Here is an 18,986-nt window from a genome sequence, read left to right as displayed (position 1 = left end):
TTACAAAAATACGAATTGGATGTAATTCTATCACCGTGTTACTAACTAATAAATATAATATAGTCGGTTGAATATAAAAAACATGGTGTTAAATAACAATATGCATTGTATTATACATTATAATTTGATTGTACTAAATATTAGCTGTATAACCTGACTTCAATAAATAATATATTTTAAATGGTAAAAAATAGAACTTTTAATTTTTATTTTTTGGTAAGTACAAATTTCTTCGTAACAAGAAACTGCATTACACAGTGCTTTAAAGGTTTATTCGGTTTTAGTAATTTATGTACACCCCGACGTCGAACGACTTCAATATAAAATTAGATTCACTTAATTTCCATTGTGGTTGTTAGCCTAACCATTGCGTTTAGCTATTCTGTATAATAAAATAAACATTTTTATTCTAAATACGAAATAATAATAGATACTCTTACCTATTCAACATTATTATTATATGATTAAAACTTCGTAAAATAAATATTCAGACATACCATTATAAAAAGTGTTCTGAAAGATAAATATAATATTAAAGCAACTGCAACTAGACTTCGTAGATATTTTGGTTCAAAAAATACAACATACAAATATTCAACATACATAATATTAAAAATTATATACCATTCATTTAAAATTCTATACCAATAAAATAAGTACAGAAATACAGTTAACATTTTATGATACGATTTGAATGTATTTTTAATTATTATTATGATATAATATAGCTATGAAATCTAAATTCTATATAGGTATTATATTAATGATAATAATTATAATATAAACCTATAAATTAATAATTTAGAAAAATACTAAAATCTCAATTACATAATGATCTTAAAAATTTTTTAATTAAAAAATTGACTGTAACTGATAAAAATTTCAATGAATGAAACGTTGGATAATTTTGTTTCGAGATCGACGGTTCAACCAATAATCATACAAACGAAACGTCATAAAATTTATAAACTCAACAGCACTGATCAACGATGCGCCGAGAAAAAGTCCACAAACTCCTCCATAGCCAACTGAAAATGAAAAATAAAACAACAGATCAAATATATTATATTTACTACTGACAATAGAAACTTATATAATATAAAATGTATATTTAATAATAATAATAATAATGTATTTTTGCCAAAGTAGTATTATAAAAGTTATTGACTTATTTTATATACTAGAACAATAATGTCGAAGGCTCTGTTCACCACTGATGATGACTCTTATTGTTAATTTAGTAGAAACTCATCATAATTTTAAAAAATTATTGTTATTATAACCAGTAATTCAAATACATCAATTATTTTCCAACTAGTATAGTGTATATTGTTATATTATATGATACAAGCTCTTCATATTCGACTATGTTGTCTTAAAAATTAATGAATTATATTATAATAACGATCTTTTAGGTTATTTACTGATTAGACCGTTGAGGTGAGAAGGTAAAACGACATTGAATACATAATAAGATCTCCCGGAAAATAAATTGCTATGATATACATGATAAATTATTTTACCACGAATAGAATAGTATATTAAAGAACATATTAAAGGACATTTTAAAAATTTTAGAACATAAAACATTATATAAATAGAAAAACTTAAACTATAGGTAATATAATATGTTTTTAAAATATAGAAAAAAAAATGTTTAAAAAGCTTTGTTTCCAAAAATATTGCTTTATTCTCGATTGATGAATAATTTTGTATGCAAGAATAAGCCATGAAAGAAGAGAGTTTTTTAATCTTGATACGCTGTAAATCTCTAAATATCTGTAAATATTGATTTCGTCATGGGAAAAGTCTACGGTGGCGTTCATCCGTTCATTTAATTATTATTTAAAACAAGAGTATTAAGTAGTTGTAATTTGGTACTTATTATTATATATTATTTTATACTCACCCAAAGCATTCATAAAGTCAAACACTAAATCCGTTTCGTACAGAAAACACGTAGACCTGTGAAAGAAAACGTCAATCGTAATTTGGTCAGCGCGCGATCTGAAAGAAGCAACAAAACGTATTTTTGGATTCATGAATCAAAAGTAATACATAACTATTGTATACAATCCAAACAATTATGATATGGGGAGAAGGAATGACATAAGTATAGCAATAAAATAGGTTAAGTTAGGTTGCACATTATTTTTGGCTTACATAATATTGGTTGCATATTTTTGCATATTTTATAATTTTTTATTGCATATAAATTCTAGCCCTACTTACAATAAATAATAATGGCATAGTAGACATATCAGAGGACTGTTGGTGTTAAGCTAGCGGCTAATTGCTAGTTGCTGGATGGGTGACTAACTAGGAATAATTTTGGTAGTATACATGTTATGTCCTATTCTAACCATAATTGTTGAGATAAAAGTAGTATCTAGCTTTAATTTCACCGAATATAAGAAATAATAATAATCGAAATGGTATAAATAGTTTCAAGTTCTTATAGTTAATATGTTTTTTATAAATTACAACATAATAACTAAAATCTTTATTTTTTGTTTGAATATATAATTTTATAGACATTTTAATTTCAAATATCTATGAGTATATACAATTAGTAATATATATATATATATATATTTTAAAGGTTTAGGGAACATTTTAAATATTGTTAAATTTTATTCGTAGCTTTAATAATGTGTTCATATAATAAAAGACATAATATTAATTACTTTTAATTACATTAAAAATTAAAATTATTTAACATATTATTAAAAGCTAAATTATAAAAATAATCTTTAAAAAATGGTTACGTATCACTACCTACGTTTTTAATTTTATGAAAGATTGAGTGTATCAAGTATATAAAAAAAAAATGCTTACGTTTCATTTAGCACAACGATGTTAGACTGGTACTTTTGACTGTGACAATCACCTGGACAGTTGCATCTGAGATTTGAAGATAAATTTTTGTCACGGGCTACGATGTTGATGAAGCTTACTGTAACGACATTCAAATAGTTAATTTTTATTCAACTATAATACTATGTTAATATTACATATTATAATCAAATTTAAAAAAAAAAAAATGCGAACTAATGTAACAATGAACAAATTTATAACTGCATCCGTATGATGGTGTCTAAACACCATTAATACAATGAAATGGATCGCTTTATATTATATCTTATATAATAATTTTGTAACGGTGTTTTTAAAGTTAAAAAGAAAAAAAGTTTAAAATATTTATTAACGGTCATGTTCGTTGGGTTTTGATTTTTCATTGGTTAGTTATAATAAGTCAACTCCGTAACTCTAAGTGATTTTTTATTTAATATTATGTATTTTAAAAAGGTGGTTTCATCAAGAATGTAGACTTGAGTATGATATATTTTTAAGAATAAATATAAACGCATTATAAAACGTGGCTCAACAATCATTTTCTTACGTAGTTGCAATTTTGTTTTTTGCAAAATGAAGAAAATGTTTACATCGTTTATTGAAGCTTTACTACACTCCGTTTAGAAACTGATATTTTTAAATATGTGTTTTTCTTCAAATTATATAACTAAGGATTAAGATATTATAAAATATATAGCAATAGCCATAATATATAGTCATATATTATATTATTCAGATGGCCATATTATGCAAAACATTCTCTGAGAAACATTACAATTGAATAAGGAAATTAATCTAGATGTATAACCAAGTATATAAATATCGTATATACGAACTTTCTTTTGGAATAAAAATAAAATATATTGATGATTTTCGTTATAAATTTACAATTTAAGGTCAGTGTATAAAAATATACAGCTGTTAATAAAGTCGATCAAAAGGTCACAAATTCGTAATGAATTTTTTATAACGATAATTGTATTATCTATACAAAATCGATACTACCTTTTAATTTATTTTTATTAGTTCTATTAACCAATTTATATATTATATACCTACTGGACGAAAATGCCTTTTGGTACTAGTCATCAAGTTAACTATTAATTAAGTAACAAAAAATATTTTCATTGATAAAGACGTTTAATAAAATTTTCTTTATTTGTATCAACGTCAAAATTTAAAACTAGATAGATTGTCGTACCGAGGACGACCACTAATTTTAATTAAATAAATATCTTGGACCCGAATGGTTTAAAACTAATCCGGAATTCTTCAATGGCCTTCATTTACAAGGAATCAGGTTTTAAAAGTTTTAGTTAATTATTCTAGTACTTGATTAATAAAATTATGCACATTTTTTTTAAATTTATGATTTAATACACATTTTTTTTTTTTAAATATGGAACACAATAAACGCATACAAAAATACGTCTTATACCTACACTATATAGTGGCTGGAATATTTTAATAATTAAATACTTGCTATTTTATCGATAATGTCGGATTTCAATAATTTTAAATATTAAATTAAATATTTAGCTCGTTAAAAACTTAACGAAACGAGAATTGACATTTTTTTATAGTAAGAAAGGGTCTAATTTTTAAAAACTATAAGTAAAAAAAAAATCAATCAAATAAGTAACTGCTCTGCTGTATAGTAATTGTCAAGTTTACTACGTAAGTATGTACAATTTTGAGCAAAAATAATCTAATTTTTAGGTAACTGAGATTAACTAACTAACTATTTTAATAACAATACTGTAATTTTAACAAATGTTTTTATTTTGTTTCTGTAATTCTCGATTATTTTAAAATTTGTTAAGAATTTCCTATTTTAAACTGACCAAGGTACAATTAGATCCTATATATTAATAGTAAAATAAAAACATTGTTCATAATATCTTACAAATATATGAAACAATTGAAGTTACCAGTTTATACTTTATATACTTTCTATATATAATGCATAAATGATATGTTTTTAACAGTAATAATAATAATTACATGAATGTTCAGCTAAGCATACGAGTCCTTCTACGTTGCACTCGGGATAGGGAAGATCTGAAAGCAATATTATTATATTATTATTATTATTTTATTATTTTTGAACCACCATTGTTCGTTTTTAGTTTCCATCGTACTTTAGCCCCGAACTATAAATGTTGCAAAGTCATAATATTAATAGTAAATAGTGTACTGTAGTATATAGTATAAGTTTTGGTTTATTATTATTTTTTTTACCTTTTTCGTAGTGAAAATAATAGAAACTCGGCACGCACTTGCAATCATGAAACATAAACCGTTGGTAACAGTTGAATAAACAGTTTGACCTCAAATAGCCTCGTCCCAAGTAGGTCTTTTCGTTGGGGTACAGACAGTGTCTTTTTTCGGGTTTCACACGTATGAGACGTTTTGTCGGAATCACCTTATCACCCCACACTTTTATATAGCCGCTGGTACCTTTGGCCACCATCATTCCTCGATCAATCGGCAAAGCACTCGGATCCCTAATCATAACCTGTGGACAAACATAAATAAGTAAATAAGAAATTACAATGAAAATTGTGTTGCTAATGTAGTAATGTGTATAAAATGTAAAAATAATTATTGATACACGTTGCAATTCATTAAATTAATATTGTAAATTTTGTCTAATATTATAATATTCTATACAAGCGTTAGGTTAGGTTCATCTTAGAAAAACTTCAAGTACTTCAAACGTTTGAAAGCGGAACCTGAATATGACACGAAAATTGTATAAAAGATCACATTGTTGTACACTAACTAAATTTACTAATCTCTATAAAATTTTATATACATAATATCGAATATTTTCTAAATCAGCGGTTCTCAACCGTTTTGTATTTGCGTACCACCTACACAGTTTGAAAATTTTTACGTACCACCTGACCATTTTATTGATTTTTTTTTTTTTGGTTATTGATGATGTAAACGTATATGTTTTTAAAAAGGGAGATTTTCTTCGCATACCACTTATGAGCTTGCCACGTACCACTAGTGGTACGCGTACCACAAATTAAGAACCGCTATACTAAATAAATCTGAATCAGATAGGTATCTAATAGAGTATATAATAACCACCTCGTTCACTTGGTGGCTATTATATATAGTTACTATACAATACTATAGTATAATTGTGTATAGTTGTGTACTACTAATTAGTAATTATTATGCAATTAGTTCTTTATGAAATATTATAAAAAATAAATTCTTAAACATTACGATTTGAATATGATTTGAATACAAATTTTATGGGAAATCAATATAAATAAATTAGCCAATAGAGCTTTAATGTTTAAAGTAAGTCGACATATTTCTACTTCCAGACATCAACAAGAAAAATTTAAATAACTATTTTTAACATAATATATTTAACAGCTATTAAAAATACAATATGTGTCATCTAAACATTATTACTTATTATTGAATAATATTATATACATACAGCCTAGTCATTAACATCTAAATATATATAACATAAAATCTGACATGTGATTTTTTTTTAAATTTACTCATCAATTTATCAATAAATTTATATGAAATAATCGTGATACTCTTATAGTATATAGCAATAAAAGATGTCAATTTAATTGTGATAGATTGATTAATTAGGCTATTGATATTAATTATTATTAATTATTATAATAGTCAGGAAAAACGGTGGGTACTGAAACCACTATTTTTAATTTAATATTGTACTTTTGTGACCACAGATTGCATAATAAGCACCTTAACTCCCTCTCACCCACCCCACACTTCATCACATTCAATAATTATTTATTTATTAATGGCTTTGTACCGCGCATATTGATTTATATTAATATAAACAAACGACATAAATTATTAAGGTGCTAATTTCAAAACTGAGGTTGCTAACTTAACGTGCAAGTGCCTTTCAAATTACGCCTACGTAATAAATATTAATAGCTACAGTTTGTTATAGTATTTATAATACTGTATATACACTAATAATATCCCATTTTTATTTTATCAGAATCATCATTGGATATTTGAGCATTAATATTATTATTGTTATTTGACATTTGTTGACAAAATATTATCACCAGTTAATATTATATATGGACTTGTGTATTTTCTTAGAGAAAGAATTTTATTTTTTAAATGTTAATACAATTAGTATAATAATATACAAATAATATTAACACACATTTATAAACAAGTGTAACATACATTTTTATAATCACACTTGTGATTGAATAGATTCATAGACAGTTCTAAGTCCTTTAAGAGGGGAAGGAAAATGTGTGACACTTCAAAAATTATAATTTGTGTACATTGATGTTATATCCTAAAAAGGTAAATGTATGCGTAAACCATGTATCTAATTTAACGTACAACTGTTCTTCTAGTGGTAGCATTTTTGCGCAAACAAGTTATCTTTTTGGTATTTGTTCTTGAATCGAGGCCGCCAAATAAACCAAACAAAATGTATTATTAGTATAGAGTACTATTATAGTAGTATATTGTATACAATATCAATATTCACCTCAGTTATCCCTTAAGAGACGTACCTCACAGTTTGAGTATAGTATATTATTAAGATTTATGAATATAATAATATCATTCGAATCACGTAGGTTTTAATTGTTTAAATATATCGTCCAAAAAATTACACAATAAATATTGTTAATTTTATAATTAAAATAATATTTATCATTATAACTATTCTATACTCCCTCAGTGCCCCTCACCACTAATCCACTTTTGGCGTTGATATAGGGTGGAATCTTTTGAGCACGCATGGAAAACCACAATCCAGACCACGGACCATTTCCACCAGTCCTCCTTGGTCTCCTGAATATACCCTGTTTATCTTCATCAACCCAGAACTTATTCAAGTCTCCGTGCATCCCGTAAAACTGCGTTTTTCTAAAACATATAAATGTATAAAACTGCTAAATACATTAATTTAAATTTAAATTAAAGTACTTAAATCAGTTAATAGAATTTGCGTTATTAAAATATATTATGAACTCTAACTATTAACTATAGACTTCTAAGTAATTGGCTATTTGATTTTTCTAAACTGATGAATTTTATGAATAACTTGGCTGAATGTAATTTTAAAAATGCTAATTAAATTTAACTATAATATGATATTGTTTACTAATGATTTATTTTGCACAACATTCTTATATATATACTATAATACTTGTATGTGAAAATACTCGCAATCTAATTCTATAGTTATCTTTATAATATATTGATATATTAATAAAAAAATATTATTTTATACATTTAATGAATATCATAAAATTATAAGAAAATATCATTGATTGAAATATTAAAAATTGCAATAAGTTAAAACATAAAATTAAATAGGAAGACTGACGTAATTCATTAGTTTTGAATTATCTAATGATAAACAAAAAGTTTCAATTTAAATCCATTCTTTATATATTATTCATAATATTACTTTATAAGTGTTTTTATGTAAATATTTATAACCTATTAAGAATTGTTTAATAATATATAAATAAGTTAACATAATACTGGACGTAGTTTGAATATGATATTGTGAGTGAATCGTAAAAACTTGGCTGTTTATTTGAGTTAAAATATAAAATTTTCAACTGAATATTGTGAATTTAAATGTGAAATGTAAATTTGAATATTTATTAGAACATTTTATCGTACCGTTTACTGTATTCGGATACGTCAGAGTTGAAACTGTAACAGTAACCGTAACAGGTTTTTTGGATTTCGAAGAGATCGCAACAGTTGTAATAACTATTACGCCACCAGCATAGTGAGTCGAATATGGTATCGCACGGACGGACCGCCTATATACGAATACAATTCAATACATTTTATAGACATCATAATCGAGTAGGCAAATTTAGGGACTATTAGGCAAGCTTGGATGTTATTATAGTAATTCCAATAACATTCATTGCACATAGCACATAATCGTTTAATCATTTTTTTTTTGTGGGGGAGGGGTGGTTAGATTAGTGGTCGATCACGGCATCTCGAAGTCAATGAACATGAAAAGATATCAATTTTTTGTGTAAAAATATAACAACACAGATATAATTATATGCTGCTATATTATATATAACTTATTATAAAATAACGTCACCTTCAATAGCATATCGCTGATGTTGAGTTTGTTGAGCTCACCGTAGTGTTTTTCAAAATTTTTTATTTCTATAAAATCTTCGAACAATGGTAAACGGATAGTAGCTAAGCTTGCCATTATTTTGAAAACCGCTTCGTCATATGAACCTGGTCGGTCCAAAGAATTGTTATACCTAAAACACAGTAAAAAGACGGTTTTGTTATTATTATTATTTTTTTTTTTTTGATATAACTAAATTCTATTATGGCATTATATGTTTTACTAACAGGGTTTTGATAGCGGGACCATATACTCTACTCGGTTCGCAAATAGTCACTGAAGGAAACGGTGTCTGGGCGTACGAATATGATGTAGACAATATAATGGTTTTGGTGAAACTGGACTCGTAGACTTTCCATACTTCCAAGACACAAAATCCGGTGCCAAATAAGGCGATTGTGAACATTACCAGCCAAAATCTTCTGTAATAGTAATACTAGTCTTTTATAAAATGAAACTCATTATTTAAAAAAGTATTTACTTTTTTCAAAATTTTTTTTTCTTCAAAATTTAAGATCCATGCCTACTGTTCTAGAACTGTAGAACTCTTCAATATTTGCACCCTTATGTTTATTAGCAAACCACTATCAACTTTTGATTTTTAAATGACAACCTAAATTTAAAATTTCATAAATTAATAAGACTATTTTTTTTATGAATTATCACATTCAAATTTAAATTTTTCGTTAATCCGTTGATGTGATATAGCTTCTCAAAGTTGGGTAGTTTTGGGAAGTGTTTATTGAGTGTAAATATGTTATAACCCATCAGTAGATAAGTAGTAATATTAGTCCAATTAATTATAATTATATGAGTATATTATGACTATTGATAATAAGCTATGGCAGGTAGTAACAGGAACAAATATTATCACCACTCTTCACTACACCGTGGGGTCGATCATATTGAATACATTATTATTATAGCTACTGGATTTTACAAATAAAATTCCCAGTTCTGGCGGTACTAATTAAAACTAATGTATAAAACCTAAAAATCTTCTAAAATCGACCAACTTTAAACAGGTTAGGTTGCTGACGGATCAACAAAAATTAAAAATTTTAACATGAAAATTCATGAAAAATGGCTTAATTAATTAATGCAATTATTAATATAGATTGCCATTTGAAAATCAAAAATTGATAGTTTTTTTACAATTAAATATGAATGAAAACAATTTTAATTTTATACAGTTGTAGAAAAAAAATCTATACTTTTTGAAATAATGAGTGTTGTTTCATAAAAGGGTCACTATGTATACATATATACGGAACGCGATACGATGTAGACACCAGTGTCGGAATTATAAATTATGCATTATTTTGTTTTATATTGTTGATAATATTTTTATTTTTTTTTTTTAAAAATGATATAATTTGAATTTTCGTCGACTGATTTATAAATAATAAATAACTCTATAGGACTTTGAGCATATTATAGAGATTAAAGTTTATTAAACTTTTTCTAATTCACTATACTTTATAATTTATTAACTATTTCATAATTTGTTTCTAAAACATAATGATTTTTTATTAGTATTTTTCTTTTACTGTTCTTACATAAAATATTTAAAAATGTATTTTTGTTAAGAAATGATGTACTTTTTACTACGTTTTGGTAAAATAAGAATCTCGTCATAATATGTATATACGTATAAAATACGATTATATAATTGGTTTAAAACAACAAGTTTATTAAGATTTGTATAGTTAATTATTACTTTTGATATGTCGTTACTCATTTAAGGCTTAAAAACACTCAATAAGCATTAATATTATTCTAACGAGTTTATTTTAATTTTGGATTAATGTAGCTAGTAACATGAAATTATTTTTTGTTCATTAATATATTAAATCATTAAATTCATTACATCCTTGAAAATCTTGTTTTATTTAAATTTTATAAATATTATTTCAGTTTCTAAGTATTATCATAACTTTCAAAATTATACGTATATTATATTATAATATTGTATCTTTATAATATTATTATGGATTTAAATTTATTAATAAATAATTAAGTGAACATTTAATGTTTATTGTATAGTTCAGAATTTATTTAGTTACGTTTTTAAAGATAGACAAATCATATCAGTTTGCTTTACATACAAAAATTGTATAATCTATAAAGAACCAATGTATCACCAATCAGTTATATTATTTCTATTTACGTTTGTAACTAAAATTTATGTTTGCATACGTAAGATCGCAGTTCGTTATAACAATATTCTAGTATTTGAAATATATAATAATATAATAAAAATCAATGATTTTTTATTAAATCTTAACATTTTAAACAAATGATTTCATCACTTTTGTTGGTTAGTTTTTTTTTGAAGTTTATGAGTTTTTTAAAACTTTTACCGTTGTTTATTGTTAATTCTTTTTTAAACGAAAATATGCAATGGAAGTACATAAATAGTAAATGTTAATGTTAGGTATTTTTTTTAATTATATTGATAATAACATGTTTTCAAAGCCACAAATATTTACCTAGGGAAACAGAATTTATCGATAAAAAAGGATTTGACTTGTATATTATAATAATATATTTTTACGCCTAGTGTGTGGTTGCGGAAACAGCATTGGTATTTGGTACATGCCCATGATAATTATTTTAAGGATTTTAAAAAGCAAAAATGTATTTTAAGTGCTTACCGTTCGCCGACGTTTTTGGCTCGGATTATGTGTTTTAATGCATTGACAGAAATGTTCAAAAAATACTCTCTACCGAAATCTTTTAACTTTTTCTTAGGTTTTCGGCGTCGATCCATTTTTAAATGACAAACTTCCTTTTTTTTATAAGAAGTACAGTTAATACATAAAAATATATACATATATTTTAATTAGACATAATAATTACAACCTTATACGAATGTAAACACTTAATTTAAGTTAAAAAAAATAGTAATACTAATTTTCGGAGAACTCTCAAAAAACAAAACATAAGTATATTATTATGATACGATTATCGTTTTTTGCTAGTTCCTGGATGGGTGAGCACTTGAGAATTTTAATAACAGATACACCATGTCTAAATGAACCATAATCTTCGAGATAAAAATAGTATCAAGCTTAAAATCTTTCCTATTATTATTTGCAATAGTCTTTAAAAAATTTGACTTTTTTTAGTTTACGAGTAAGTATTTCAATACATAGTTAAAATGCATTTAAAAAAAATTTGAAATACTTACGTATTATAATGCGTTTTTGTCTATGTACGCTGAGTGTAGATTCCTGCAATAACTGCAAAGAAGACGTCACAAAGTAAGTCTGTAGTCTTACAATTACTCACTTACTTGAGAATATGTCTGTTATCAAAAAAGTTTTTAAAATGTAAAACTTTTTGTTACAGGTCTATCGTAAACGCATTTACATTAACGTTTTCTTTCAAACTCTTCAAACTCTTGTCCGACGATGATATGTCTCTTTCACTGTTATTTATCTGTCAAACTAGAAATTTATGAAATTAAATTGCATTACTATAAGCATTATGTTACACATTGTATGTTACTATCTACTGTAGGTCTAATATATTATGTATGCTTTTGTAAAAAGTAAACTTTCGTACATTATATAAAAACAGTATTATACCTAATCATTATACAATATGTGACAATGTAACGAGGGTATACGAAATAATACCATTTTTTATGAAATTTACATGAGTTCACCGAATGCAAATTATACGTAAGTATTTTATTCTTCAATAGTAGATAATAGATAAAAGTAAAACGCTTTAAAAAACATTTATTTTTTTAGGATAAATACACTTTTATTAAAATAATTCCCTATCACGCCAAATTCTTTTATAGCTTAAAGACTTACAAGTTCAATACTTTTTGTATTTTATAAAAGTTAGGAGATAATATAAGTTAAACAACTACACTGGAGTGCGCTGTGATTCATTATAACAACTGACAAAAATATAAATCATGGCATGGTAAATATATTTTTATTTGTTTATATTGTTTCTATAACGATTTTCCAACTGATTTTGTATTATAAAATAATGAATATTCACATCTAAATTATTTTCAAGATTTAAAAATCGAAGTTATAAAACGTTTTTTATGCTTATACAAATTTTAGGGTCGTGTACAAAATGACAGCCAAAACAAAGAAAATAGCAAAAGAAAATATGTTAGAAATAGGATGGTAATCTCTAATTCTTGAACATATAAATACATTATATATTATGCTTAAAAAAATAATAAATTCCATTTTGACTCATCATTTTTATAGGTATGGACAAATAGACCATTATTTATCGAATCTTGTTCCGAATGGCATAGTAAAAATTAAAAACGGAAACAGCATGAAACAATTTGGTTTGAAAATACAAAAGAACTATATGCAAGAGATGATTAAACAACTGTCTGAAATGATGGTCAGTAAATTATAAATATAAATTAGGTTATGATCGTTTATATTACATAATATATACAGTACACATATAACATTTACATAGAAATATATTTCTTTATTTATACATGTTAAATATAAATTTTTGTAGAAACTACAAAAAGAATTTGAACTTGAATTGGTGTTGAAAAACAAAATGAGTCCGTTAACGGCGAATAAATCTGTCTTAAAGCACCCTGTTGTTGCCCACAGACTAAAGGCAGAGAAACTAATTGAATTTAACAAGGAAAAAGTAAGACATTACTTATCGTATTACCAGTTTTTTTCGAATTCTCATTTAAATAAAAATATCAAATCAATAAATTTAACTATATAAATTACTTTTTAATATTTTATAAAAGCCAAAAAAACATTATTCACGGTCATATATTAAGAAATTTGAAGAAACACAATGCAAAAATATTCCATCGGAAGTTGAACAAATGGGTATTAAATTCAGGGAACTAAAATTTGGAGAAAGTTGTGTTTTTGATTATTACAAACATGGTAGACTTTTGAAACAGAAAATGAACGAACATAACAAAGCAATTGGACTACACTTACCACGATCAGACTTCCAGGTCAAAATAAACGACGAAAACCTTAACACAATGACTAAGATGAATATAAACAATTTTGAAGTAAGCACCTTGTAAAATTAAAATTAACGTGAACATAGTATATATCAGTAAGATAAGTCAGAATCTTATTGAAAATATGGTCGTAAATTGTAAAAAATTAAAATAAATTTTCCCAATTGAGTGCAAGTGTAACGTGAATAGCTTTGATTTTTGAACATACATTTTATATAATAATATATAGTAATAATACCTAATAGTTTTTAAGTTCAAAACTCTGTTACTTTAGAGATACTATATAGTATAAAATGTGATAGTAAGTTTTGTAGTACCTATGTTTAAAATCTTTATAAATTATAATATTTTAATAAATTAACATCAATTACTATAGTTTTAAAATAAATCATATATTTTTAAACTATTGCATAGCATATGAATTTTTATTTACAGATATATACATAAATATTTTAAAAAATATATTTACGATGTCGTAAAATTGTATAGTTTAATTTAAACTTTATAATACATAGTTACAGTTATAATATTTATTCAAACATTAAAGCTACTTATAATGAAAAAACCCAAGTGATAAATTGAATTTTATTGTAACCATCAACAATGATTGTTATTAAATCAATCTAGTCTTAAATCCTTACATTTTTCTTATACCTTAAACTTTTCTGGTTATAATTTATTGTATTTATAGAGCTGTTTTATCAAAAAAAATCATATTTTTGGTTTGAATTTAAAATATATCTCGATGTATATATATATTTTATTATTTTACTGGTAATTATATAAAGGAAAATATTATCTTCATATAAAAAAATCACGTTATAATTATGCTTAAAGTCTTTTATTGATACTTTAATTTTAAAGTGCTTAAATGTTGTCCTTTTTCTGGTATCTTTATCATATCTGATATTAAAATGTAATATATATAATATATATAATCTTTTTTAAATATCTAAAATACGTCGTAGGTATATATTACTTTTATAAACTATGGGTTCAATGTTCATTATTATATTATTTTTATGCCAATTATATCAGAAAGTATTTGGCAGTATCTCCAAATTAAAGTGTACTTATACCTACTGCTTCTAGTCATACAGTTCATATAAGTCAATTAAACATAATAAATAATTATTTACTCAATAGTTTCCTTGTACCAATTATAATAACACACTATATTTTTATTATTTAAAAAACTATTACTTTTTCTTTACGAACTAATTTAATGTTAAAATTCATTTTTCATATTGTCTTATGACAGCATAATTATATTTAAAATATATGTATTAATCTACACAATTGTATTAATAATTACAGGACCTCAAAATCTTTCACGAAATGGCCAATAAACTAATTAAAGAACCCTATACCGGATGTTACTAGCCCTCAAGATAGAAACGAATGCACACACGGGTACAATAAATTCTACATAATATTTTATCATCTTGATCAAGAATATGCTATCCGTAGATCACAATGTAACTTAATAAATAAATATTGAATTCCAGATAGAAAAACTGTAATGATAATAATGTTGTATTACTATTATTTCATTATTTATGTAATATAATAAATTAAATAATTACTAAGTACTTAAATCAAAACTGAATTGATTGTAATCATTAAATAGCTACATCAATAATAAACAATATAACTACTTATACATTTAAATCCGATGATAAGTATCATTGTATACAAAAAACCTATTTGAACGGAGATGATTTGTCAACCTAGGATATAATATTTTAAATTTGATAGTGAAAAAGGGAGTTTATTTATAATGAACTGAATACTCAAAAATCAAATTATGTACAGAAAATGCCAATTTCAACAACTGATGTATATTTCAAGTTTTTACGACTGATTATTTTTGACTATAACAAGAATCTAAAATAATTTAAAACTTAATTGTTATTTTACAAGTGAATTTTGGATTTCGTAAAAATTTAAACTAAAGTAAACATTATTTTTAACAGACAATGTTCAAGTTCTTTTATAATTATTGTAAACCAAACTTATGGAAAATCTAGTATTATAATTTCAACTCTTAGCCTTTTTTAAAACATTTTAATTACAAAATAATTTTTCAAATATTCAAAAAAACAAAATGTGCTAATGTATTCTTATAATTTTTTAAACACTATAAAACTAACTTATTAAGAACTTTGTATTCGATTTTCAATGCAAGTTTCCTCACCACCTTATCACATTATGAAAAGCGATATTGTATCAACTTTAATGTTGCATGAGGTATTGCATGTGGCGCGTTTTTTTTAATGTGGTTTCCCCGAGTATACACTTTAGGCCTAATCCACACAGAGGATAATAGTAGCTATAGCGGGCAGCTAAATTAGGTAAAATTGTCACGATTGATCGTACTATGCATATTTTAAGCTAACATTTCAATGTTAAATATAAATTTTTAATTTGATGAAAAAGTATCTCTTTATGTGCCGGAAAATCTACCATTACCCTCTTAAGCAGTGCTGAATTCAAGACATGTATGATGATCTAATAAACGATAATCGTTGTTGTCCAATCTGATTAAAAATTACAAATTTTTAAAAACGTACTTCACAGTTAAAAAATTATATATTAACATTGTTACATAATTTTGTTCATATTGATATACTTTTGTCAACTGAATTCAATACTGGTATATGTGTACACATATAGCTAAAATAAATATAATTAATACGTATAAATTAATATTATAATACTAGATAATATACTATTAAAACAGGTAGTATTTTAACTTAAATCAGTTTATTAAAATTATTTCTAATACTACACAAATAAATTACACTTACTTATATATTTTCAATATCTATTTTAATAATATTATGTAGTACAAAAGTAACATATTTTTCACAAATCATTATAAATAATCCATTGTACATCTAAAATTTTGCTTTTCTTTCTTGAATATTATTATACCAATGATAAAAATAAAATAAAACAAATCAAATGATTCTATACCTAGAATGATGTGGATAATATTAGAAAACGCAGATATTAATACTCATTTTATCACAAAGCATTTTTGAAAAATTATACACTATAATTAAAATTGTCTATTAAAATAAAACATTTAAATTTAAAGTTAATTTTTGTAAAATAGAACTACTTAAAAAAAATCTAAAAGAGTACAACTAAAATAAAAACAATTAACAGATAAATTATTTAAGTATAAAAATAATATAAACCATGAAATTGTATTCAAATAACTTTACTAATTGACGACAAAAATTATAAAAACAACAATAGGTTTAAATATTATTATGATATATGTAATTCTAATTAGCCAGCACAGTATTATGATTTAACTAATCAATACTTTGTAGCCAACATACTCGTAATATTATAATATGACCGTCTGAATACCTATAAAAACCAAAAAATATATAATATTTGTGTTGATTTAAATAATATTTATGGCGACGGCGGCCGTGGCAAGTACGATGATGGTAAATGGTAAAAATACTCACGCACGCGCATAAATGAACGGCAATGTAAATAGTTATATAATTTACTCGTAAAAGTTTATTTTTGGCTGTTTTCAAACCCTTAAAATCAAAATTTTGAAAAATTCTTTGTTATTAATATATTATTATATTATTATTATTTATTAATCTATTCTCAAAATATTTCAAGTTTAATGAGTAGGACAATTTCATTTATATAATATATAGTTTATATTATATATCTGTTAAAAATGATCTATTTAGAATCCAGTGCCGTGTTGAACATGTACGAGTATTAACACAATAAACATGATTCACAATATATATATTTTAGTACCTAACTACCCTTAATCAACTAAATTTAGTATAATAAATATGATTATAATGACTTAATATAATTTTGACAACTATAATATAACTAATCACCCAAGCAAACAATTTCCATCACTCCACTAATTGGGACCATAGTTCGTAAACTAAAATGCAACATGAAATAGTAATATTCTAGTGCTACTTCTAGAAATTAAACAAATAATTTGGAGAGTAAAATTGGGCAATAAGATACATTACTAAGTTAAATATTCAGTTATTTTAAGATAAAACAAAGATCTAACCGTATCCATTCGTTGAAATGCATACATATCTAAATGACTCTATTCTCAAAAAACAATCTTAAATCAATTTATATATTTTTATTGAACTTATTGTGTTTGGTGACCAAATTACAGAATTTTATTAAACATCGAACTATGCATGATTTATATAGCACCTTCGTGTAGCTTGAATTGTGAAGTATTTACAACTATATGCCTTATAAAACCTAGCATAGATGATTTTTGTTTGCATAATTTACATACAAACTTCTGCACATTGTAAGTGTCTGTATATTTTAATTATACATATTTATTAGTTATTATGCTTTACACTTAATACTCATTGTTATTAACTAATTAAATATAAGAATAATATAGATACATTCGATTGTTATAATTCATCATCACCAGTAAGATAAATTATAGAGCAAGACCTGCTTGCTATACATTGTAACAACGATGAACTCGTCATTCCAATAATATCCAAAAGGAATCGTCTGGTCACAATTCCATGACGTAACTTTTACCATAGATTTGTTATACTAAACAGGTAACTCACGTTTTACAGATAACTCTCACTTCCACATAGTATCTATATTAAATTAGATATTTTTATTACCTAAAACAAACTACTGCTATGAATAAGAAATAAATAAATATAATGGAATAAATGACAATTGTAAATGATAAATATAAATATAATATAAACATAATTACAGCAGCTTTTGTAACAATAATAATTGTAAACAACAATATAAATATGTAGATTTCGATATTGAACATAGAGTTCAAAATTGAAAATGCAATTGATTGCAAAGGTATCCGTCCTATAAACCAGGGATAGGCAATAATTCAAAGATACTAGAGGAATATTTTTTAGAAAATTAAAATTTGGTGGACCAGAATATAGAGAA

General features: G+C 24.7%; 2 protein-coding genes across 3 annotated transcripts; one reads left to right on the top strand and one right to left on the bottom strand.

Moving 5' to 3' along the window:
- Positions 1 to 847: 847 nt before the first annotated feature.
- Positions 848 to 12,952, bottom strand: LOC114120829 (pickpocket protein 19-like). 2 transcript variants are annotated; one of them, XM_050198682.1, is made up of 13 exons: positions 12,613 to 12,952; positions 12,318 to 12,471; positions 12,213 to 12,264; positions 11,677 to 11,810; positions 9,247 to 9,441; positions 8,981 to 9,152; positions 8,536 to 8,681; positions 7,590 to 7,767; positions 5,098 to 5,374; positions 4,861 to 4,917; positions 2,839 to 2,956; positions 1,910 to 2,007; positions 848 to 1,028 (listed from the first exon to the last, which is right to left on the bottom strand). In XM_050198682.1, the coding sequence occupies exons 4-13, from the start codon at positions 11,790 to 11,792 to the stop codon at positions 883 to 885; spliced, it is 1,503 nt and encodes a 500-aa protein (XP_050054639.1). In that variant the 5' UTR covers positions 11,793 to 11,810; positions 12,213 to 12,264; positions 12,318 to 12,471; positions 12,613 to 12,952; the 3' UTR covers positions 848 to 882. The 2 variants fall into 2 exon arrangements, with proteins under 2 accessions (XP_050054639.1, XP_050054640.1); XM_050198683.1 differs by lacking the exons at positions 12,213 to 12,264; positions 12,318 to 12,471; positions 12,613 to 12,952 and adding an exon at positions 9,501 to 9,632 and having other exon boundaries at positions 11,677 to 11,781.
- A 53-nt stretch (positions 12,953 to 13,005) lies between these two features.
- LOC114120837 (uncharacterized) lies at positions 13,006 to 15,624 on the top strand. Its single transcript, XM_027982884.2, has 5 exons — positions 13,006 to 13,176; positions 13,264 to 13,408; positions 13,535 to 13,675; positions 13,785 to 14,063; positions 15,333 to 15,624. Exons 1-5 carry the CDS (start codon positions 13,124 to 13,126, stop codon positions 15,396 to 15,398), a joined length of 684 nt encoding a protein of 227 aa, XP_027838685.1. The 5' UTR covers positions 13,006 to 13,123; the 3' UTR covers positions 15,399 to 15,624.
- The last annotated feature ends 3,362 nt before the right edge of the window (positions 15,625 to 18,986 follow it).

The sequence above is a fragment of the Aphis gossypii genome, chromosome 1 (assembly GCF_020184175.1).
Source record: "Aphis gossypii isolate Hap1 chromosome 1, ASM2018417v2, whole genome shotgun sequence".
Lineage (NCBI taxonomy): Eukaryota > Metazoa > Arthropoda > Insecta > Hemiptera > Aphididae > Aphis > Aphis gossypii.
This window is presented reverse-complemented; position numbering and strand designations above follow the sequence as displayed.

Excerpts from the sequence above, each read along its gene's own strand:
- LOC114120829 (XM_050198682.1), bottom strand. The coding sequence starts at position 11,792 with ATGGATCGACGCCGAAAACCTAAGAAAAAGTTAAAAGATTTCGGTAGA. Across the intron at positions 7,768-8,535 it reads GTATCCGAATACAGTAAACG|AAAAACGCAGTTTTACGGGA; the intron begins GTACGATAAAAT and ends TATATGTTTTAG. Across the intron at positions 2,008-2,838 it reads ATCGTTGTGCTAAATGAAAC|ATCGCGCGCTGACCAAATTA; the intron begins GTAAGCATTTTT and ends TGCTTCTTTCAG.
- LOC114120837 (XM_027982884.2), top strand. The coding sequence starts at position 13,124 with ATGACAGCCAAAACAAAGAAAATAGCAAAAGAAAATATGTTAGAAATA. Across the intron at positions 13,177-13,263 it reads AATATGTTAGAAATAGGATG|GTATGGACAAATAGACCATT; the intron begins GTAATCTCTAAT and ends TCATTTTTATAG. Across the intron at positions 14,064-15,332 it reads TGAATATAAACAATTTTGAA|GACCTCAAAATCTTTCACGA; the intron begins GTAAGCACCTTG and ends TAATAATTACAG.